This window comes from Mandrillus leucophaeus, unplaced genomic scaffold (genome assembly GCF_000951045.1).
Source record: "Mandrillus leucophaeus isolate KB7577 unplaced genomic scaffold, Mleu.le_1.0 Scaffold286, whole genome shotgun sequence".
Lineage (NCBI taxonomy): Eukaryota > Metazoa > Chordata > Mammalia > Primates > Cercopithecidae > Mandrillus > Mandrillus leucophaeus.
Genome location: NW_012102987.1, coordinates 954,029 through 978,794, shown reverse-complemented (window position 1 = coordinate 978,794; position 24,766 = coordinate 954,029). Strand labels below are relative to the sequence as shown.

At 39.9% G+C, this 24,766-nt stretch overlaps 1 protein-coding gene across 1 annotated transcript in view; it reads right to left on the bottom strand.

The window, feature by feature from the left end:
- Window positions 1-24,766, bottom strand: part of CEP192 (centrosomal protein 192kDa) — a 156,496-nt gene that overhangs the window by 97,308 nt on the left and 34,422 nt on the right. The window contains exons 9-14 of the mRNA XM_011985552.1: window positions 14,148-14,487; window positions 13,543-13,686; window positions 7,212-7,276; window positions 5,938-6,147; window positions 3,180-3,306; window positions 1,795-1,925 (exon numbers count right to left, since the gene is read on the bottom strand). Coding sequence (XP_011840942.1) covers window positions 1,795-1,925; window positions 3,180-3,306; window positions 5,938-6,147; window positions 7,212-7,276; window positions 13,543-13,686; window positions 14,148-14,487 — 1,017 coding nt within the window. The remainder of the gene's footprint in view (window positions 1-1,794; window positions 1,926-3,179; window positions 3,307-5,937; window positions 6,148-7,211; window positions 7,277-13,542; window positions 13,687-14,147; window positions 14,488-24,766) is intronic.

The window sequence follows — 24,766 nt, the reverse complement described above, 5'->3', positions numbered from 1 at the left end:
AAATACAATTGTGTATTTGTTTAGCCAAAACAAACAGAAAATAAAGTTAAGAAACATAATACTAAAATAATGTTTCATTTGATAGCACAACAGGGTCAAAATAATTGTACATTTAAAAATAACTGAGAGTATATAATTGTATTGCTCATAACACAAAGGATAAATGCTCGAGGGGATGGATAACCCACTTACCATGATGTGATTATTATGCATTGCATGCCTGTACCAAAACATCTTGTGTGCCCCATAAATATATACATCTACTATGTACCTACAAAAATTAAAAGTTTCAACAACTTGGGAAGAAATCTAACAAGATGACATGAAAAATCTGCACAAAACTCATAAAATACAAAGGGAAATTAAAACATATAAATGAAGTAATATGTAAGTTTCATGGATTAGAAAACTCATTATTATAAAGATGTCAATTTTACTGTTCCATAAATTAAATTTAACCCCCAAAAAAGTCCAGCAGGGTTGTTGGTGGTTAGTGGTTGGTGTGTAGAAGCTGACCACGTGACTGTAAAGCACACATGGAAATGTAAAGGGCCAAGAACAGCCAAGATACTTTTAAAGAAAAACAGGAGAGAATTTACTCTTCCAGATATCAAGACTTATTACAATAAAGTTACAATATTCAAGCGTCATCTTGACACAAGATAAACAGACCAAAGAAGCACAACAGAGACTCTAGAAATATACCGACAATGTCACAGAACTTGATTTACAACAAAGTTAACACATACGAGAAATAATGAAAGCATGAACTAATCAACAAATAAAAATACCACCAAAAACGTGAAAAGGCAAGCCACAGACTGGGAGAAGACACATGGAACACTCATCACTGACAAAAGGCTCCTATCCAATGTAAAGAACACCGATAAATCAAATAAAACAAACTGTCCATTGGAAAAATGGGCAACAGACTTGGACAGGAACTTCACAAAATAAGCCTCCAAATGACCAGCAAACATGAGCAAGAACCAGCTTCCTTAGTAATCAGAGAAATGCACATGAAGACAAGAAGGCCCCACTGTGCACCCACCAGAATAACGAGTAAAGCCAGGTGCTGGCGAGGATGTGCAGTGACAGGAAGCACACACTCTTGAACAAATCTATATGGTACAACCACTCTGGAAAACTGTCAAAACCACTGAAGTGAAGTTACGCAAACCCTACAACATACACACACAACTCACATGACTGTGTGCACACTTCCCAGGTACTAGGCTGTTCAGGGAGCATTGTTTTTTAATTGTCCAGCAGTGGAAATATCCCAAATGTTCACAAATGGATGTAAAAGCAACAGAACATTCATATAACAGAATACCATACAGTAATAAAAATAAGTTTCTATTATACTCATCTAAACAAACGTACGGTGAGGTGAAAACAGTCAAAGAAAAGGAACACATGCCACACGGTTTCTTTTACGTGAAGTTCAGAATCAGATAAAATTAATACAGGGTTAAAGGTCAGGTACCTGGAGGCGGCAAAAAAACTTGTTTCTGGGCTGTTGGCAATGTTCTTTCTTGATCTGAGGTGTACACAAGTGTATGCCTTGTGATCATTCATTCATTGACTACAAATCTGTTTTATAAACTCATCTGTGTGTATATCACAACAAAAACTTCAAAATAAAAATTTAAAGGACACTTGCAAGAAATCTGAAGCCAGGAAAGAAAACATGCTAAACTGCATATATTTTTCACAGGTGATCTCGTCTTGATCCTGTATAAGAACTACAACAAGACAATCTTAGATTTCCTTACGAAAGGCTTAAGCTACCTCTGTTTTGCCTTTATCAGCCATTAACGTCACATCATTTTCATCCACTTGTGAAGTACTCTCCACTGCTTCAACCTGTAGTGTAACTGATCCTTCACTTAGCTGTGCCTGGGACTGTTCATTTAAATCTCCTGCAGGAAATATATAATATTCAACTTATAAGTATACACTATTTGGCAAACACAGTCTGTGGAATAAGGATCAGGCAAAATGACTAATTACCAAGGAAGATGTCTTTGTACCCCAAATGTCAGCTGCCTTCACTAAAACGGTTTAAATGTATAGTCACGTGGACAGAGAACAACACCACAGTTAATTTGGCTCAATGCTGCACAGTCCAAACTTTGAAGGAGGATTGTTGATTTTAATATCTTCCTTGCAAATGCACATATAAACTCATTTAATATTTTTCAGCTTTAAACATTTCACGAACATACAATAAGTTGAATTTAAAACTGAGCACTACTTTGTCGGGTGCAATTGCTCAAGCCTGTGATCCCGGCACTTTGGGAGTCTGAGGTGGGCAGATCACTTGAGGAGTCTGAGACCAGCCTGGCCACCATGGTGAAACCCTGTCTCTACCAAGAATACAAAAAATTATCTGGGTGTGGAGGCGTGAGCCTGTGATCCCAGCTGCTCGGGAGGCTGAGGTGGGAGAATCGCTTGACCCAGGAGGTGGAGATTGCAGTGAGCCAAGATCACGCCACTGCGTGACAGAGAAAGACTCTGTCTCCAAAAAAAAAAAGACAGACTGTCTCAAAAAAAAAAAAAAAAAGAGAAGAAAAGAAAGAAAGAAAGAAGTGAGTGCATCTTTAGAGAAACGGAAGATGAGCTGACTTTGTATACACGGACCCCCCATCCCAACTTCCCTACTGGAATACAGGCTCTTCAAGGAATGGAGCTTATCTTATACAAGTTTATGTGATATGTAGCACAAGACATTGTACTAACAAAAAGTAGCTGCTTGGTAATTCTAAGTTGACCAAGAACATCTGATTAAAAATATTATAGATATTCATCATAAAAATTTATCACAGATTATCACAGTCTAAATCTCAAAACATCTCTTTAAAAGTCAACCTAAATAATAAATATATCTACAATTAACTAACTCAATAATTCAACAGCCAACATTAGCCCATTTGAAATTATTTTATTTCCTGTGGTTTTTACAAATTTAGGTAGATTTTGGCTGACTTGTTTCCACTTTAGATTTAAAAGAATATATGAGGTTACATATGAATCAAATCTATAACTAACACTGAGAAACTACAAAGTGTTATATACATTTTCACTCATAAAGAACATGGTCACACATTTAACCCCTAAGTTACACATTTAAGGAAAAAAAAGATTCCTAAAAGCCCCTTCTTTGAATCCTTTACCTGAATATAGATCATGGTTAAGATGAGCCATTTCTTTTTCCAAATCACCTCTCGAGACATCGGATTTTCTTATTAAGGCAACAGGTTCTGTCTTCTCTGGTGATCTAATAAAATAGCCAAATGACGGCTACAAAATAATTAAATGTAAATTATTTCTTTGATTTTCAACTGCTTTGAGAAATTCCAGACTATTTTATCTAATAGTGGTAACACAGCTAAATGACATCAAAAAACTGTTCTTCCCACTTAACCTCAAATTACTAGAGATGACCTTCAAAGGTCCAGGTAGAACCTTTCATTTCCTTAATACTAGCTACCTTTTAATCATTAGAACTCATATTGTCAAATAAATTGCCCTTACTAAGAAATTCAAATTAAAACAACACAGAAATGAGGCCGAGCACAGTGGCTCACACCTGTAATCCTAGCACTTTGGGAGGCCACGAGTTCAAGACCAGCCTGGCCAACTTGGCAAAACTTGATCTCTATTAAAACTATAAAGACTGGCCAGGCATGGTGGTGCGCGCCTGTAGTCCCAGGTACTCAGGGGGCGGAGGCACCAGAGGTTGTGGTGAGCTGAGACCAAGCCACTGCACTCTAGCCTGGGCAACAGAGTAGACTCTGTCTCAAAAAAACAACACAGAAATGATACTTTATTCCTCCAATAATTATTACTGAACGCCTATTATGTGTTAGGCACTGTTTAATCATCAGTGACACATCAATGAGAAAAAAGATAAAAACTCCTGCTTCCTGGAAATTACAACGAATGTACTTTCTTTTACAGAATAAACACATCCTTGAAAAATGTGTGTTAGGATTAGGGACGCTCCTACCAACGTGCATGAACATTTCTGGAAGGTTTCATTCAAGGAGCTTGCTCAAGAGCAGGCAGTTTCCACTCGGCTTTCTTACACAGCAGTCACCGACAGAACTAAAACGTGACCTCAGTAAATGCACTCAATTTTTTATTGGTCTCCACTTGGGAATTTCTTCCCTTGATTCAGTAACTTAAATGCAAATAAGACTTCATTACTTATACCAAAACAAAAATTCCAAATAACAGACCAATTGTTTTTCATGATCCAGTGCTCTGTCCGTCTTACCTTTCCTTACTATAATTCCATTAATAAGGAATTCAGTTACTCTTCAACTTCTGTCATCATCTCAAAGTCACAATCAATCCAAGCAGAAAAATCTACCTTTCTAAAGTATTTATTTTCATTTTTCAATTCACTGCACTGAGCAAGACCACAGTTCAATTTCAAAGTTCTATGAATCAGCTGTGACTTCTAACACTACGTCTATTATTTCAAAATCATACTCTTAATGAAATCCAGTTTTGATAAACACTCCCTCCAATAACCCTAATTCCCTCTGTGGAATTTATCAACAAATTCTTTGACTCTATAGAATAAATCTTGAATTACTGCCCTTTTCTCTGCTTCTGCTAGGTCATCCTTGTCCCCAGCCTTCATCACGTCTCTCCCATTTCCTAAGCATTTGCCTGCTTCTTTCCCTCTTCTGTCTTTTGCTGACTCTCACTACCTGGGCAGCTGACATATGGTGGCAGCCTGCTGCACTTGGATGGGCCAGCACCACAACGAAGTTGTCCTGGGCCTCTAAGCACTTCCCCCTAGTTCATCTGAGATAAAACCCCCTCCTACTAGGAGCCCTCATGATCTGGCCCTTGGAATCATCTGCCATTCTCCCTTCATACCCTCCCACCCTGCTCCTCAGAGCAGCTCTGCCTGCCGGCTTTCATTCCTCCAATATGCCACCCTGGTTCCTGCCTCCAGGCTTGCACACAGACAAAGGCCAGGTCACTAATGGAGGGAGAAGTCTTAATTCTTCTTACAAAAACAACACTTTTTTTTTTTAAGATGGAGTCTCACTCTGTTGCCCAGGCCGGAGTGCAGTGGTGTGATCTCGACTCACTGCAACTCTCCACCTCCCGGGTTCAAGCGATTCTCCTACCTCAGCCTCCCGAGTAGCTGGGATTACAGCCACGCACCACCATATCCGGCTCATTTTTTATATTTTTGGTAGAGACGGGTTTCACCATGTTGGCCAGGTTGGTCTTAAACTCCTGACCTCAAGTCATCCACCCACCTCAGCTTCCCAAAGTGCTGGGGTTACAGTCGTGAGCCAGTGTACCCGGCCTGCTGCCTCCTTTTCATCACTAAGATGCCAACTCAATGTCCTCCCCCAAACGTCAACCTGACCAGCACAGCTAAAGTAACTCCCTCTCCTCACTCATGCTTTATAGAACTTATCACTACCTGAATAACTTGTGTCTTTTTAATTGTACATGCATTACATTTAATTACATCAAAACACTTCTATATTTCAAAACATCTCTTTAGACAACAGTTTTTAAAAATCAATTTTAGAATTCTTCACACCAACCAACAATAACAATAGCAATGAACAACTATTAAATACTCACCACACGTTGGCTTAGCGCTAAATGCTTTACATGAACCATCACATTTAAATCTTACAAAGCCCGATAAAACTGTGCTATTAAGAAATGGGAAATTAAGGCACAGAGGAGTTAAACTGTTCAATGTCCTAGAACTAGCTAAAACACAGAGCTAGAACTGCAGTAAAGGGCTGACTGACGATGAAACCTAAGTTTTTTACCACTCTTCTGTCCCATCCTGTTCTATCTCCATTTTAAAGTCACTCTGCCATCATAATACTCAAAATCTGAAATCTGGTGACTGTGAGTACTCCCAGCAGATTCCATACTTACTCTTTTCACATTGTTACCACCACCAAGGCAACCAAGCGCTTCAGATCTTTGAGCAAAGAACTCTCCTAAAGATAGACGTAAATAACTGGCATCATCTTTATCCAAATCTGATGTGCTATGTGATTTCCTCAACAGACTGTGATTAATTGTAGCTCCCCAGGACATATCGCCCAGTGCGACCGAAGCATTACGAGCATCTATGTTTTCTTCCTAGGGAGAAAGTTATTGTTTCGTTTCTTTCCCCCAGCAAGTCACTTTTCTGTTGTCCTAATATACAAAAACTAAAAAAGGCTTACCAAGAAAATTTAAAAAGTAATTTTTTAAAAACTAGACAAAAAAAAAATTGGACAAACTGAAGCATAATCAGCTACCACAGCTAATGAAGTCCAGTAGAGGAAAATGAGTATTTCTGAACACTTGAGTTATAATACACACGATCTTGAGTTGCTCATGACAGCACTTTCCTGTAATCCCAGCTACCTGGGAGGCCAAGATGGGAGACTGGTGTGAGCCCAGGAGTTCAAGACCAGCCTGAGCAACATGACGAGACCCCATCTGAAAAATAATAAGAATGTTATCTTCATCTATTGCTTCATCAAACACTGTCATAAATTTTGAATCTTCAAAATAAGACTGAAGTAAGATTGTCATAAATAAGAATCTTCATAAAAAACAAACAGGATGTAGGACTGCCTCACTTTAAAACATATTTTTAAAACTATAGAAATACAGCCCGGCACAGTGGCTCACACCTGTAATCCTAGCACTTTGGGAGGCCAAGATGGAAGGATTGCTTGAACCCAGGAGTTCGAGACCCGTCTAGGCAACGTAGCAAGACTCCATCGCTACGAAAAATAAAAAATAAAAAAACAGCTAGGTGTGGTAGTACATGCCTGCAATCCCAGCTACACAGGAGGCTGATGCAGGAGGATCACTTGAGCCCAAAAGCTTGAGGCTGCAGTGAACTGTGATTACCACTGCACTCCAGCCTGGGTGACACAGCAAGCCTTTGTCTCAAAAAATAAACATAAACTATGGAAATATCCATTAATGCCATTAAAGCAATTTTAAGTGAATTAAAGATGTATTTCAGCATGTCAATGATCTTCAATTAATAATTTAGAGTATGAGGGAAAAAGCAGAAGTTGTCTAGCCATAAGAAAAATATGAAATTCTATACTAACTGTATATTCAGAAAGAAATGAACATTTTGCCTACACTTACATTAATACAGGAAAAATTTTAAATTTTGGATAAAACAAATAATTACAAACCTGTATAAATTGATGCTCTTTATTAAATTCTTCTTCATCTTGTGCAATCAAATCAAATGCTTCAGCTTAAAAAGAATACGTTTATATAAATAAATTACACTAATACCTAAACAAACACTAGCATACAGACACAAGTTAGGAAAATGAAATACTAAGGAAATAAAGTTGTAACAAGTATGTAAAAGCTTGCACTCATGATTGATGCATCTGTATTAAACGCTGAAGTCTACGGTTGTCAAACTTTTGCTAAAGAACACCTTGCTGCAGTTGATTGTGTCACTAACTTACCCCAATTTACTCACAGGCTTTACAATGAAAGCTTTTTCTTTCTAAAATTAATTTTTGCTTTGGAGAGTTAGGCACTCTTGCATTGAGGCACTCGTCCATGAATGCTGGTGGAATTTCATCGGGAGTCATCAGACTGGTAAGCCCTCTATAAGCTCGTCATGAAGATGGCTGCAAGGGTGCCCCAGGACCCGCTTGCCACCCACCCAGGAAACCCCGGTCTGGACAAAGACTAGGAGTCCCCTAATGTCTGCCCTCAAGGTTCCTGCCGAGTACCTCAGTTCCCCCTGGGAAAGGAACACCAGCCTAAGCACACTCAACTCCAGGCCGAAGACCATCACTGAAATGCCTCAGAGGGATGGGGCAAATGGGCAAAGAGGGCCAGGGCCAGAAACACAACTGGGAGTGGTGGATTCGTAGCAAACTAGGAGGCCCAAGACCCTGCTTGAGGCATCAGAATTGCCAAGAACTTGAAATGTGTTGGTGAAATGTCTGCCAGCCAGATGCTAGACTGCCTGGCTGCAGTACTCTGGGCCTCTGCCTGGCAATGCAGGGTTGGAGCAGAAAGGAGAAAAGTGAATGGTGACCCAGAGGGCACAGTCCACTCATGGCCCAAACATGATGGAGGCTCCCCACTATCATGTGTCCATGAGGGACCAATCAGATCCACACTGCTCCTTTGGGAACCTAGACTGTATCCCACATTCACAACCTAAGACAAAAGAAAAGCAGACACAGGATATTTCCGTTCAGGAAAAGCACCAAAGACTGCTGAGGCTTCCTGCCTGTCAGAACAGTGCTAGTTCTTCACCTTGTTAAGTGACCATTTCTTATCACACACACACAAAAAACTTTTTTTTTTTTTTTTTTGAGACAAGGTCTGGCTCTGTTTCACACGCTGGGGTGCAGTGGCACAATCTTGGCTCACTGCAACCTCTACCTCCTGGGCTCAAGCGATCCTCCCGCCTCAGCTTCCCCAATAGCTGGGCCTATAAGCATGTGCCACCACCCTCAGCTAATTTTTGTATTTTTTGGTAGAGATGGGGTTTTGCCATGTTTCCCTGCCTGGTCTCAAACTCCTGGGCTCAAGCAATTCACCCACCTTGGCTTCTCAAAGGACTAGGATTACAGGCATAAGCCAAAATGCCCAGCCTAAAAAAAACCACATTCTCAACCTACAGCATAGAACCTAGGAATGAGCATCAGGAGAACCATGAGGCCCTCAAAATACATGCAAAATCATACATTCCATAAAATATATTTCTATGAAGATTCACTGTGGAATCTATGACGCAAGATAAGTTAAAAACCACTGCCCTAAAAGATGAAAGGACCAACTAACCAAATCTGACAGCCAAGAGAAGGGAATTAGGAAACTCGGCCCCGAAGAGGGTAATATGGTTTGGCTGTGTCTCCACCCAAATCTCAACCTGAATTGATCTCCCAGAGTTCTCACATGTTGTGGGAGGGACCCAGGCAGAGGTAACTGAAACACGGGGGCCGGTCTTTCCCATGCTATTCTCATGATAGTGAATAAGTCTCAGGAGATCTGATGGGTTTATCAGGGGTTTCCACTTTTGCTTCTTCCTCATTTTTTCTCTTGCCACCGACACATAAGAAGTGCCTTTTGCCTCCCACCATGATTCTGAGCCACGTGGAACTACAAGTCCAAGTCAACCTCTTTTTGTTCCCAGGTTCGGGTACGTCTTTATCAGCAGCATAAAAACGAACTAATACGGAAGGTAAAACCCAAAAGAAACTTAACGTACTTTGAGGAGTTAAATATCACCTGGTTTTTAAATAATTAACCGAGCAGCTCAAAATAGTATTTATTATAATCCCAAGTGCTTTTTCTCTGAACTGTAAGGGATTCTTCGAAGACACATCTATATTAACACTATGTTGTCTACTCATCAGAAATCAATCACAGCCAATAAGAAAGCAGAACTTCGTATTTTACGAGAATCTATGCCAATTCTTTGGCACACCTAAAACAACAAGCCTCTTGTGCTGAATGCTTCCGAGACCAAACGTGGAAGCAGCCCATTTGTGTCCCCCACTGCTGAACTCTCAGGTCACAAGCAGCAGCAACGGAGCACCTGGAATAGACGGAGCTGAGCTATCAGCAAGGAGGAAGGCAGGCACGGGGAAGAAGAGGCCGTAGGCTCTCTTTTTTCTTTTTTTGAGACGGAGTTTTGCTCTGTCACCCAGGCTGGAGTGCAGCGGCGCGATCTTGGCTCACTGCAAGCTCCGCCTCCCGGGTTCATGCCATTCTGCCTCAGCCCACCGCTGCCCCCACCGACCCCCGAGTAGCTGGGACTACAGGCGCCCGCCACCACGCCAGGCTAATGTTTTGCTTTTTTTTTTTTTTTCAGTAGAGACGGGGTTTCACCGTGGGTTAGTCAGGATGGTCTTGATCTCCTGACCTCATGATCCACCCACCTAGGCCTCCCAAAGTGCTGGGATTACAGGCATGAGCCACTGCGCCCAGCCGAGGCAGGATAAAGTTTGTAAGTAGGCAAATTTTCATTTAAAATGACTTGGACATTATAAGATTACACCCTTTTTTCCAACCTTCCTCTTCTGAGTATCTCCTTCTATTACATAGTTAAAGTTCCTTTCTCCTTTTCAGTACAAAGGCTCCCATTTCATTAATGCTACCTCCACCCCTATTTCCCTGGATCTAGTCCATCCCTCCCAGCACCCATCAGCTTTTTCTGTCCACCAATCTTTTTAATAACTTTCCATCTCCCCGTCTCCCTTTCCTCCCCACCCACGCTAGTCATCCTTTCCAAGCAGACTAGCACTCATTCCCTAAGCACAAGGTTGGTTTCATTCAATCTTTCCAATACCATTTTTTATTTTTTAATAGTAATACATCTAATAATTCAAATTTAAAAGGTGTATGTATGATACCACAATAAAGAGCTTTTCAAAGTTAACCAAAGACTTACAAGGGTATACACTGAAAACTATCTCCCCATCCCTGACCCTCGTTTCCCACGCCCTCAGATGCAACCAATAGCTAAAATATTTCTGAAATATCTATCTGAATTTTTTATTTTTGAGTTCAAGTAGCTAGAGATTCCTGTAGTCAGTATCTTGCTTTATCTTTCCATTGTATGTCTTTACAAATGTCTGTATGTACATCCTCCCCTCTCCTACCTTTCTACACAAATGTTACAATACTTTATGTGCTTGGAGGTGGATTTTACATAATTTATTTTGGTGATCATTCCATTTCAGTAAGTAAAGAGCTCCTTTACCATTCTGTATGGCCACAGGGTGCTTCCCTGTATGGATGCACCTTAATTTATACCCTATTTTGTCCATCTACACTGCTTCCAACCTTATTATTACAGACAATGCTGCAAGTAATGAGCTTGCACATACATCATGTACCATTTGTACAAGTGTATCTGAAGAATAAATTCCCAGAAGCAGAACTGCTCGGTTACAGGATGGTACACGTGTAACTCTGCTAGATGCTGCAATGTCATCATACCCAGAGGCTGTGCCAAGAATGGACTAGCACACCTGTGTCTCTCACATCTTTGCTAAGACAGTTTTATTACCAAACTTTTGGATCACTACCAAGGAAGTAACTGAAAAATACTATGACTGGGTGGATTTACACTGCATTTCTTTCCATCAGTAAAAATGAACATTTTTTGTTGTACATTTAACAACCATTTTTCTTTTTCTATAAATTGTTTCCAATTTTGAGGTAGTTGGTCTTTTTCTTGTTGTTTATTAGAACTGTTTATATATTAGGAGAATGGGCTCTAAATCTATAATATGAATTACAAATCTTTTATTCTCAGTTTGCTAATTTTTAAAAACTTTTTACGATAGAGAGGTGAAGTGTACAGCTCAAGGAATTTTCACAATCCGAACACATCTGCATAGCCAACAGCACAGATTAAGAAGCATAACACTGTCAGTGCCCAAATCACCCGAGCCAGCTTCCCATGCTACCTCCCCATCCACACGTAACCACTGCCCTGCAGCTGGCTCTGCAGGACTGCACTGCCGAGCTGTACACAAATAGAACTACAGAGTCTGCGTTCTCACTCAGCTTCACGTCATTCCACGTTACTGAGATTCATCCAATGCTGTTGCATGTAGCTTCACATCTCATTCCCACTGCAACCTAATATTCCAGGGTATGAATAAACATAATCCATTCTACGGCTGGGGGAGGGGAGGGTGGTTCCGCAGCGACTTGGAAACTTCCACTGCTAATGCGAATTTGAGAATTAGGGGCTGATACAAATAGTGCTGCTATAAACATTCTAGTATGTCTTTTGGTGAATATGTACACCCTATTCTGCTGTGTATGTACTCAGGTATAGAATTATCAGGTCATAAAGTATGAAGTTCATCAAGTTCACCTTTATAAGACACTGCCAAACAGGTTTCCAAAATGGCTGTACCAATTTACACTCCCACCAGCAACACATGAGAATTCCATGATCTTTTAAGTGATAAATATCCACCATTCAGTCTGCATCATCATTTTTAGATCAAGATATCACTGAGTAAGTCCTAACTGCAACTCAGCTTCACACTTCTGACCCCTATTTCCACTAATGACTACTTCTGCCTCAAACCACAATCACCCAAAATCTACCCGTTCTTCTGACTCCCCGCCTCAGGTAACGGTATCGCCATTGCCCCAGCTAACTCAGACCACAGACCCTCCTCTCTTCCTGCCTCTCTACCATCCCCTGAGATCAGCCATCAAATCCCAACCATTTTACTTCTGCGTCTTTCATTAGCTACTCTTTTCATTTCCACTGGGACACCTAGATTTCGACAACATCCTAAGAACTCTCCCAAATGACCCTGACTGCCAAAAGACTCACCTAGCAAGTTCCACAAGCAACGAGTCCTGATGCTTTCCAGACAAGCCTCAATCCTGGAAAGCAGGTCGTCAGAACTCAATCCACTCCTGGCCCACTGACCTCTCCAGCTTCACCTCCTAGCCTCTGGCCACCCTCCCTTTATCCTGCCATACAGGCTGGCCACACTGGACCATGCACCTTCTCAAACATGCCCACACTTCACCATCTCATTCCCTTCCAAACTGGGCTTTCTCTCCATTTGAAATTTCTCATGCCCGCAAAGGATTACCTGTGAAAACTCTACCTCAAAAGTGGCTTCCTATTCTTTTGCTACCTACTCACGCAACGGTTGTTTCTTCTCTGAATTCCATTGCTTTTGGTTTGAGTTTCTCACGATGCCGATGACTGTGTACTGCATTCCTGTCTCATCATTCTGGGCTGATAAGCAGTTAAGGACTGGCATACTACCTCATTTATTGCTGTAATTCCACATCAGGAGACTTTCTGAAAGAAGCTTAGTACAAGCAGTAAGTGGGAAAATTTCTTCCTCTGGCGCAAGCCTATGAACAATAAGGCCAGGCTTGACAGGCCCATGAGCAGCGCGGCTCCTTCCAGTTACAACAGAGCTCAGCCCTGAGGGCTGCGGCACAACATCTTCACAGGCTGCGGCTCCAAATCCCGTGACCTGGCGTCGTGTAGACCTAAACCACTTTCTATATTCACTGTCAGGGATGATGCTGATCAACAACCTAACTGCTTCTGTTAACGCTTTTATCCCTTGAGATTTCATTATCTTTTTGGTTACTTTTCTTCCATCATTTCTACCACACTTTCTACCTTTCATGGATTGGTTTTTGTAACTGCTGATTTATCAGGACATTTCCTTTGCTCGGGTCAGAAATTTTAAAGGGACAGGCAAAACCTGAAGTCCCTTCCAGCCCTGCAATACTAAGGTGTCTACACAGCAGTATACAAATGCTATTCTCACTCATTGGCTTTGCTTAAGGAAATGGCTCGGCTCATTCTACAATGATTAAGACTGGCTAAAACCTGAGGTCCTATAAAAACAAGTGAAGCGCTTCCAGAATACAGTGATAGTCCAGAAGGGATCTGATGTGACTGACCAACAAATAGACAGTAATCTTAGAAAGATCAGAAACAGTGAAAATGTTATAATAAACATTTATCCATATACTTACAACCAGATCTGAAGTCTTCATTCATCTCATCACTTAGAGACATATTTAAATTTTGTTTGCTATTAAAAGATGTGTAATAGGCAAGGTCTGTGACCCACCTACCCTCTTCATTTTGATAGACCACACTCTGTGGGAGATCTGTTTCTAAAAAATAAAATTCCCAAAATATCAAATGACACATGTAGCAACTAAAATGATAAAACATTCTCAATTTTTTTTAAATTTAGATGACTACCTTAGTCACCAACAGTACTGAAGTCTGCCAAAGCTAGTTAGAAAAAGGAAAAACCACTTCCCCAAAAGAAAAGTATCTCTTTGACGGAAGGCAAGCCAGCCTTACTCACAAAAAATCTATAATGGAGAATGAGGAATAAAGGAAAAGAATGTAAGACTTAGCTAGAAAGGTACGTTTTCACCAGATCTCTGAGAAAAGATACCGCTTCTGAGCAATCCTCCCTGTACTAGTAGACTTAAAATTTTGTTTAAACTATAAAACACTAAAATATTTCAATAGGAAAGACTGGCACATTTCACATGAAAATATATCCTATTAAGATGTACGAACATTTCTTTCTTTCACTCTATTTTTTTAAAAGTCCACTTACTGTCTTTATTCTTTTCAATGGACTCGTGACATTCACATGTTCGCCTTTCACAAGTTGGTGACCAAAGGGCATCACTGAAATTAATTCCACTGTCACTAATAGGCTTCAAAGAGGCTACATCCACATCTTCTTGAATGGACACTGTAGGAGTCTCAGTGTCTAAACATCCATCCGTGTGCAAAACTGTCTTATTTTGATGAGGACACTCCACTCCCTGTTTTACAGGGTCAGTCGGGTCAAAACCACCTCTATTGGCATTTGCATCATGAAAATTATCAGAGTTAAGTTTCAGGTCAGTAGCCCTGAGGGTCTTCACCAGAACATCTTTACTTGTACTTTCCTTTAAAAAAAAAAAAAATCAGATTTCTTCACAGAACAACAGTAAGTCTTGTTTTTTATAACTTATTTTAAAATTTATGAGAAAAATTATACAGTTGATACAAAATGTTTATTATATGAAGGAACAGAACACACAGTATTCACTGTATTCTAGACTATATGTGAATATATGAACCATTGATAAGAAACTTACCAAAACCAGACTTTGTGATGTGGTCATGGGAAACACATCAAGAGATTGACATACCAAAAGTGGGCTCTATGTGTGCATTACACTACAGGATGATAGAAACGCTGTCAGCTCAACTTTTATCATTACCAGTAAAAGTCTCTACAAACATGGTAAGCCTATATTAGTGTGACTAGCCTCATAAAATTAATATGGATAAACAGCCCTTGATATTAATATCTTTTAATAGAAGTAAAGCAATTTATACTACAAATGTCCCTGGCCAGTCCAATAAAATTTGTATCAGACAGAGCAAATTTATCCAGTGCCTTCAAACTATGCTCTCCAAAACATTTTTCCGAGCGGCACTTCTTATTCTTTCCGACAATAACAACTGCTGAAAAGGGGCTCAAGTGTCTTCAATACTGTTTGTGGACGTTTGGCTGCCACCATGGTATCACATGCCAGTGAAACTTATTAACAGCAGTCCTTTCTGCTATAATAAGACAAGCAATAAGAACAACCTGATAAGGCACAGTTTCTGAGAGTTACAACACTAAAAGGAGGTCATTCTAAATAAATGATGACTTTCGAATAAGAAAGACATAGGTTCAAATCCTAGTGCCACCATTTATTAACTGGGTGCTTTGCCAACTTATTATATAAAAATAAACATCAAGGCCAGGCGTGGTGGCTCACACCTGTAATCCCAGCACTTTGGGAGGCCAAGGCAGGCGGATCACCTGAGATCAGGGGTTCAAGACCAGCCTGGCCAACATGGTGAAACCCCGTCTCTACTAAAAATACGAAAATTAGCCAGGCGTGGTGGCGGGCGCCTGTAATCCCAGCTACTCTGGAGGCTGAGGCAAGAGAATCACTTGAACACGGGAGGCGGAGGTTGCAGAGAGCTAAGATTCCGCCACTGCACTCCAGCCTGGGGGACAAGAGCAAGACTTCGTCTCAAAAAATAAATAAATAAAATAAATAAACAAACATCAAAACAAATTTCAGATGACTTAAAGACTTAGATATAAAAATACTAGGAAAAAATACAGATGGATTGTCTTTTATTTTTCAGTGAATAACATCTTCTAAGTATAACACTCTAATGTCCTGAATTGTGTCCCCTCAAAAAGATATATCCAAGCCTTAAGCCTGGTAACTATAAATTGTGATATTATTCTAAAACAAAGTCTTTACAGATGTAATTAACTTAAAGATCTTGAGACAAGACCATACTGGATTGGTCACAATGACCAATGTTTGCATCAGACACAAGAGAAGAAAATTTCAGACAAAGACACAGAGGACAAGGCCGCATGAACACACAGAGAGAGATGTGGGTGGTGCTGCTGCTACAAGCCACGGAACACCAGGAGCCAGCAGAAGCTGGGAGAACCAGGAAGATTCTCCTCTGAGAGACTTAGGAGGGAGAACCATCCTGCTAACACCCTGACTTCAGACTTTTGGCCTCCGTAACTGTGAGGAAATAAATTTCTGTTGTTTTAGGCATGCCTGTGGTAATTTGCTCTGGCAACCTAGGAAGCTCATACACACATTAAAGCCTAAAACATATATAAAGATCAATATATTTCCATAACATAAAAACCTTATAAAATTAAGTTAAAATACAAATACCCCAATAGGAAAAAAAAAATGACAAATGCCACTTAAAGCGAGATAACTGCTTTTCATATACAACACTTCCAAAGATTAAAAAGAAACATAATGTGGAAAACTGGCTGTCTCATCCGTAAAGCAACTTAATCTTGAATAAAGAAGGCAGTTACAACTTCTAGCTTCCAGTTCTGCGTGTAAAGGGCTTGGAAGTCGCCACTCCATCCTGACCACAAGTAAAAAGATGAACAAACTGACAAATCAACAACTCTTCGTAGATCCGTAAGAGAAGGTAACAGGATAAACTGCTGCCTCTAAAACGGGAGAGACAGGCAAACACAGAGAATCCTAATCTACTGGGGATATACTCCCAAGCAGCAACCTCCACAGCAAGCAGCAGAGACGGAACACCTAACGTGTAACTGAGGAGCTGCCGCGGGAGAAGGAACACCTAACGTGTGACTGAGGAGCTGCCGCGGGAGAAGGAACACCTAACATGTAACTGAGGAGCTGCCGCGGGCTCAGTGTGGAAAAGTCTGAGTTAAAAACTCCAGGGGATCCAGTCACAGGTGGGTCCCATGCTTTTGTGAGTTTTACCTCCAGCACGACCAAGTTCTCACAGCAAATAATGGAGAAAAATCCCCTTGGGCTTCCAGTATGGGGAGGAGAAAGGGGTCATTTTGAAATACAACAGAGCACTTTGTTCTTAGATACGCCCTCAAGAAAACCTAACCCTGCTGGGGTTTCATCAGCGCCTAAGTAGACTGGGGAAAGGGAAACACCCAACTCCAGCCCCCTCTAGCCTCGCTGTCCATCCTAATGGGAGGAAAAACCTGGGAAACACTTGTGGAGTGCACAGTCTAAAGGCTCAGGCTCACTGACAGACTGAGACCGAACCACAGAATTATGGAATACTTTCCCTCCCCAGCATCTTACCACAACATAATGAAAGGCCTGTTTACAGCAGTTCTTTTACTTGGTACATAACGTCCAGCTAACAAGAAAAAATTAAAAGGCACACTAAACGGCAAAAAAACACAGTTTGAAGAGACAAGGCAAGCATCAGAACCAACAGAACCAAATATGGCAGGGATGTTGGCATACTCAGGCCAGAAATCAAAAACAATTATGATGAATATGCTAAGAGCTCTAATGGATACAGCAGACACCATGCAAGAACAGAGTGGCAATGTAAACAGAGAAATGGAACTGATGAGAAAGAATCAGAAAGAAACGCCAGAGATCAAAAACTGTAACACGTGAGGAATGTCTATGCTGGGCTCCTTAGTAGACTGGACACAGCACAGGAAAGAGACTCTGAGCTCCAGGATATGCCGATGGACTTCTAAAACTGAATGCAAAGACAACAAAGAATGAAAAAACGATCTCAAAAAACTGCAGGACAACTACAGAATGTATAACATCTGCATAACAGAGACATCAAAAAGAGAAGACAAACAGAAAGCAACAGAATGAGAATTTCTCCAAATTAATTCAGACAACAAGCCAGAAATCCGGGAAGCTCACAGAGCACCAAATAAGATAAAGGCCTACCGCAATACGGCTGTACTTGGAAAAAATAAATAAAAGCCAAAACCAATACTTCACCTAAGCATATCACTTTCAAACTACAGAAAATGAAAGATAAAGAAAAAAATCCTGAAGAAAAACCAGAGAGGAAAACAATCGCCTTACTCACAGAGAAACAAAGAGTGACATTTGGCGTCTCCTCAGAAACCACTAAGCAAGAAGGCAGTGAAGTGAACTACTTTAAAGAGTTGAAAGAAAGAAACCATCAATCTCTAATTCTGTACCCTGAGAAATTATCCTTCAAACACGAAAGGGATATACTTTCTCAGACAAGCAAAAATGGAAGGTATTTATTGCCAGTAGACCTGCCTTGCAAGAAATTTTTTAAAAAGTTATTTTGAGAGAAGAAAAATACACAGGTCAGAATCTTGAATCTACAAAGAAAGGAAGAGCATCAAAGACAGAATAAGTAAAGGTAAAACAAAAATTTTATTTTTCTAATTTTTAATTGGTCTAATAACACACTGTTCAGAAAAATAATGGCAACAACGTATTCAATTATGTATGGTTACGTGTATGTATAAGCATATATATGTGAGGGTGTGTGTCTACATATAGACACACATATATGCTTATATATACTTATATGTAAGTGAAATGAATGATAGCAATGATACAAGGAATGGGAGGGAGGAATTAGGAATATTTTGTTATTATCAATACTCAAACTACCTGTTAAGCAGTATAATGTTATCTGAAAGTGAATATGGATTAATTGTAAATATATATTGCAAACTCTAGAGCAACCACTAAAAACAGTGGGACGAAAAAGAATTATATCTGATATGCTAATGAAGAGAAAATGCAATCATATAAAATGCTGAATTAAGACCACAAAGAGGCCAGGCACAGTGGCTGGCCCCTGTAATCCCAATACTTTAGGAGGCCAAGGTGGGAGAATCCCTTGAGGCCAGGAGCTCAAGACCAGACTGGGCAACATAGTAAGACCCTAGCTCTACAAAAAATTTAAAAGTTAGCCAGGTGTAGTGACATGTGCCTGTTGTCCCAACTACTCAGAAGGCTGAGGCAGGAGGATCGCTTGAGCCTGGCAGTTCGAGGCTGTAGTGAGCTATGATTCTGCCACTGCACTTCAGTCTGAGCAACATAGAGACCCTATCTCAAAATAGAAATAATAATAATAATAATATTCTTAAAATAAAACCACCAAGAGAATACGACTGGAAGAAAAAAATAGGAAAAAAAAAAAACAAGAACAACATGGTAGACATTAATGCAACTACATCAGTTAATCACTTTCAAAGTCAATGGTCTAAATACACCAACTGGCTGGGCGCAGTGGGTCACCCCTGTAATCATGGCATTTTGGGAGGTCAAGGTGGGTGGATAACTTGAGGTCAGGAGTTCGAGACCATCCTGGCCAACGTGATGAAACCCCATCTCTACTAAAAATACAAAAAAATAGCCGGGTGGGGCGGCACACACTTGTAATCCCAGCTACTCGGGAGGCTGAGGCAGGAGAATTGCTTGAACTCAGGAGGTGGAGGTTGCAGAGAGCTGAGATCGCACCACTGTACTAGAGCCTGGGCAACAGAGTGAGACTCAGTCTCAAAAAAATAAACAAATAAAAATAAACAGGCCGGGCACGGTGGCTCATGCCTGTAATTCCAGCACTTTGCAAGGCCAAGGCGGGTGGATCACGAGGTCAGGAGATCGAGACCATCCTGGCCAACATGGTGAAATCCCCATCTCTACTAAAGATACAAAAATTAGCTGGGCGTGGTGGTGCGTGCCTGTAATTCTAGCTACTCGGGAGGCTGAGGCAAGAGAAACACTTGAGCCAGGGAGTTGGAGGTTGCAGTGAGCCGAGATCACGCTACTGCACTCCAGCCTGGCGACAAAGCAAGACTCCGCCTTAAAAAAATAAATAAATAAACAAACAAACATACCAACTGGAAGAGATTCTCAGAGGCGAATCAAAACACAAGACCTAAGTATATACGTCTATAAGAAACCAATATGTAGATTAAAAGTAAATGGATGGAGAAAGATATGGCATTAAAACACTAATCAAAAGAAAGCAGGAATAGCTATATTGCTTTCAGACAGAGCAGACTTCAAAGTAGGAAAAGTTATCAGAGATGAGGCAGGGTACTACATAATGATATAGAGGAATCAATTCTCTAGGAAGACATAACCATCCTTAACGTGTATACACCTACAAGAGAGTATCAACATACAGGTAGTAAAAACCAACAGAACTACAAAGAGAAATAGATAAACCAACTATCATAACTGACGACCTCAACACTCCTCTATCAGAAACAGATCCAGCGAGAAGAAATTCAATAAGAACACAGTTGAACACACTAACAATCAACTAGATATAATGGACGTCTATGGAATACTTCATGCAAAAACAGCAGAATACACATTCTTCTTATCAGAAAAAAACCCACACAGCAGAAACATAATTTGAGTAGGCCCCTATCTGTTAAAGAAATAAAGGCAATAATGAATACCCTCCCAAAATAGAATACACCATGCCCAGATAGGTTCAACAGTGAATTCCACCAAACATTTAAGGAAAACATTATACTAATTCTCTACAACCTTTTTCAGAAAATAGCAGAGGGAATACTTACTAACAGATTCTATGAAGTCAGCATCATCCTAATACTCAAACTAAAGACATCACAAAAAAATAAAATGAGTGACCAATTTCTCCCATAAACACAAATTCAAAACTCCTCAACAAAACATTAGGAAATCAAATAATATATAAAAAGAATTATACATCATAACCGAGGAGATCCCAGGTATGCAAGCCTAGTTCAACAATCAAAAATCAGCCAGGCGCGGTGGCTCACGCCTGTAATCCCAGCACTTTGGGAGGCCGAGACGGGCGGATCACGAGGTCAGGAGATTGACACCATCCTGGCTAACACAGTGAAACCCCGTCTCTACTAAAACACACAAAAAAAATTAGCCGGGTGAGGTGGCGGGCACCTGTAGTCCCAGCTACTCGGGAGGCTGAGGCAGGAAAGTGACGTGAACCCGGGAGGCGGAACTTGCAGTGAGCCGAGATCGCGCCACTGCACTCCAGCCTGGGCAACAGAGCGAGACTTTTTTCAAAAAAAAAAAAAAAAAAAAAAATCAAAAATCAATTAATGTAATCTATCACATCAACAGACTACAAAAAAAAAAAAAAAAAATTATGTGATCATATCAATAGATGCAAAAAAAAAAAAAAAACTGACAAAAATCCAACACCCATTCATGATAAAAATTCCCAGTAAACTAGAGAGAAACATTCTCAACTTGATAAAAATAAAATACAAGTTAAAAAAACCTTAAAAAACACCTTAGCTAACATCATACTTAATAGTAAGAAGCCAGAAGCCTTTCCACTAAGACCAGGAATAAGGCAAGGACGTCTCCTCCCACCACTGTTTTTCAACGTCATACTATGAGTCCTAGCTAATGCAATTAAGACACGAAAAGGAAATAAAATGTATACAGATCGGGAGGAAATAAAAACTGTCTTTTGTTTGTGAATGACATGATCACCTATGCAGAAAATCCAAAAGAACTGACAAAAAAATTCCTGGAACTAATAAAAGATGACAGCATACATATTTATGACATAAATGTTAACTGCTTTCCTCTACACTAGCAACGAACTAGTAGAATTTGAAATTTAAAACAATACTATCTACATTAACACCCCCATATATGAAATAAGTTAGGTATAAATCTAACAAAATATATATAACATCTACATGCGAGAAAACTACAAAACTCTGAGAAAGAAATAAAAGAAAATCAAATAAATAGAGAGATATTCAATGTTCATGGATAGGAAGACTCAACACTGTCAAAACGTCAGTTCTTCCCAACTTCACCTATACATTCAATTTAATACCAATCAAAATCCCAGCCAAGTTCTTAATGTAGATACTGACAAACTGATTTTAAAGATTACACAGGCTGGGCATGGTGGCTCATGCCTGCAGTCCCAGGACTTTGGGAGGCAGAGGCAGGTGGATCATTTGAAATTAGACGTTTCAGACCAGTCTGGCCAACATGGTGAAACCTCATCTCTATTAAAAATACAAAAATTAGCTGGGCACGATGGCGTACACTTGTAATTCCAGCTACCTTGGAGGTTGACGAGAGAGAATCGCTTGAACCCGGGAGGTAGAGGTTGCAGTGAGCCAAAATCGTGCCACTGCACTCCAGCCTGGGTGACAGAGAGGGACTCTGTCTCAAACAAAAGAATAATAATAAATTTTAAAAAAAATAAAGTTTACACAAAGAGACAAAAGACCCAGAACAACCAACTCAATCTTGAAAAATAAGAATAAAGAGAGAAGACACTGTCCAATTTCATTACTTAAAAAAGCAGTAGTCACCAAGACAGTGATTACTGGTGAAAGAACAGACAAATAGATCAGCAGAACAGAGATTCGGAAAACTGACCCACATACATATAGTCAAACTAATCTTTGACAAAGGAACAATGGCAACACGATGAAGCAAAGATAGTCTTTTCACAAATGGTGCTGGAACAATTGGATATTTACATGCAAAAAAATGAATCTCAACAAAGACATTATACCTTTCACAAAAACTAACTGAAAATGGATCACAGACCTAAATGTAAAACGCAAAGCTATAAAACTCCTAGAAGAAAACACTGGAGAAAAATCTAGAAGGTACAAGATCAGCACAAAAAATCCGATGTTTCTAAACACCAGCAATAAACAATCCAAACTGTAAATTAAGAAAGCAATTCCATTCACAACAGCATCTAAAAGACTAAAGTACTTGGGAATAAATCTAATCAAGGAAATGAAAGACATACTGAAAACTACAAAACACAGTTGAAATAAAGAAGACCAAAAGACCTAAAAGAATGGACAGACATCCTGTGTCTTCATGAATATGAAGACTTAACATTGCAAAGGTATCAATTCTACCCAAAGTGACCTGTAGATTCAACAAAATCCCTCTCAAAATTTCAACAGCCTTTTCTAAAGAAATGGAAAAGCTGATCCTCAAATTCATATGGAATTGCCAAGGGCCTCAGACAAAAAAATCTTGAAAGAGAAGAATTAAGTTGAAGGACTAACACTTCCCAATGTCCTACAAAGACACAGTGATTAAAGCAGTGTGGCGCTGTCAAAAAGACAGACAAATAAATAGACCAATGGGCTAGAACAGAGAAGCCAGAAATAAACCCTCACATACATGATAAATTGATTTCTGATAAAAGTGCCAAAACCATTCAATAAAGAAAGAACAGCCTTTTTAATAAATAGTGCTGAGAAAATTTAATATCCAAATGCAAAAGAATGATGTTAGTTAGACCCTTACCTAACATCACATATAAAAATAAACTCAAAACAAATCAACAGGCCGGGCGTGATGGCTCACGCCTGTAAGCCTAGCACTTTGGGAGGCCGAGACGGGTGGATCATGAGGTCAGGAGATGGAGACCATCCTGGCTAACACGGTGAAACCTCGTCTCTACTAAAAATACAAAAAAATTAGCCGGGTGTAGTGGCGGGCGCCTGTAGTCTCAGCTACTAGGGAGGCTGAGGCAGGAGAACAGCATGAACCCAGGAGGTGGAGCTTGCAGTGAACCCAGATCGCACCATTGCACTCCAGCCTGAGCGACAGAGAGAGACTCTGTCTCCAAAAAAAAATAAAAAATAAAAAATAAAAAAATTCAACCATCGTTTTCTCTTTTTCCCTTTTTTCTTTTTCTCTCACAAAGTCACAGATCAACAATCTAAATGTAAGAGCTAACTCTATAAAACTCTTGGAAGAAAACAGGAAAATCTTCATGACACTGAATTTGACAACAATTTCACAGACATAAAAACAAAAGCACAGCTAGTAATATAAAAATAGATCACACTACATCATAATTTAAAATTTTTGCACATTAAAGGACAATATCAAGAAAGTAAAAGACAATCTACAGAATGAGAGAAAAATTTACAATTCAGACATTTGGTAAGGAATTAATATCCAGATGACATAAAGAACTCTACAATTCAACAACAACAAAAAAACTCAATTAAAAAGTGGGCAAAGGCCTTAAACGAACATTTCCCCAAGGAAGACATACATGAAAAGATGTTCAGTATCACTAGTCTTCAGGACAATGCAAATCAAAACCACAACGAGATACTACTTCATGCTCATTAGGATAACTGTAATTTAAAAAGGGAAAAAAGTAAAGAGTGTTAAATAGGATGTGGAAAAACTGGAATCCTAGTGTTTTGCTGGTGGATGTAAACTGGTGCAGCTGCTATGAAAAACACTATGGCAACTCCTCAAAACATTAAACACAGAATTACCATACGACCCAGCAATTTCACTCCTACATATATACCCAAACAAACTGAAAGCTAGGACTCGAACAGGTAGTTGTACACTGATGTTCACAGCAGCATTACACTCAAAAGCCAAAAGACAGAAACACCCAAGTGTCCACTGAAGGATGAGGGAATAAATAAAATGTGGTATATATAATAGAATATTATTCGGCCATAAGAAAGAATGAAATGTTGATATATGCTATGACATGAACAGACCTTGAAAACCTCATGCTTAATAAGACAGACACAGAAGGCCAAATATTGTATGATTCCACTTATATGAGCTTACCCAGAGTGGGCAAATTCATAGAGACAGAAAGTAGAATGGTAGTTGCCATGAGTTGGAAGGCAGGAGGGAATTGAGGTTTGTTTTTTAATGGGCAAAGTTTTAGTTTTACAAGATGAAGAGTCCTGAAGATTGGCTGTACAATGTAAATGTACTTAACATTATTGAACTGTACACTTAAAAATGATTAAGATAGTGGCCAGGCGTGGTGGCTCACTCCTGTAATCCCAGCACTTTGGGAAGCCAAGGCAGGCAGATCACTTGAGGC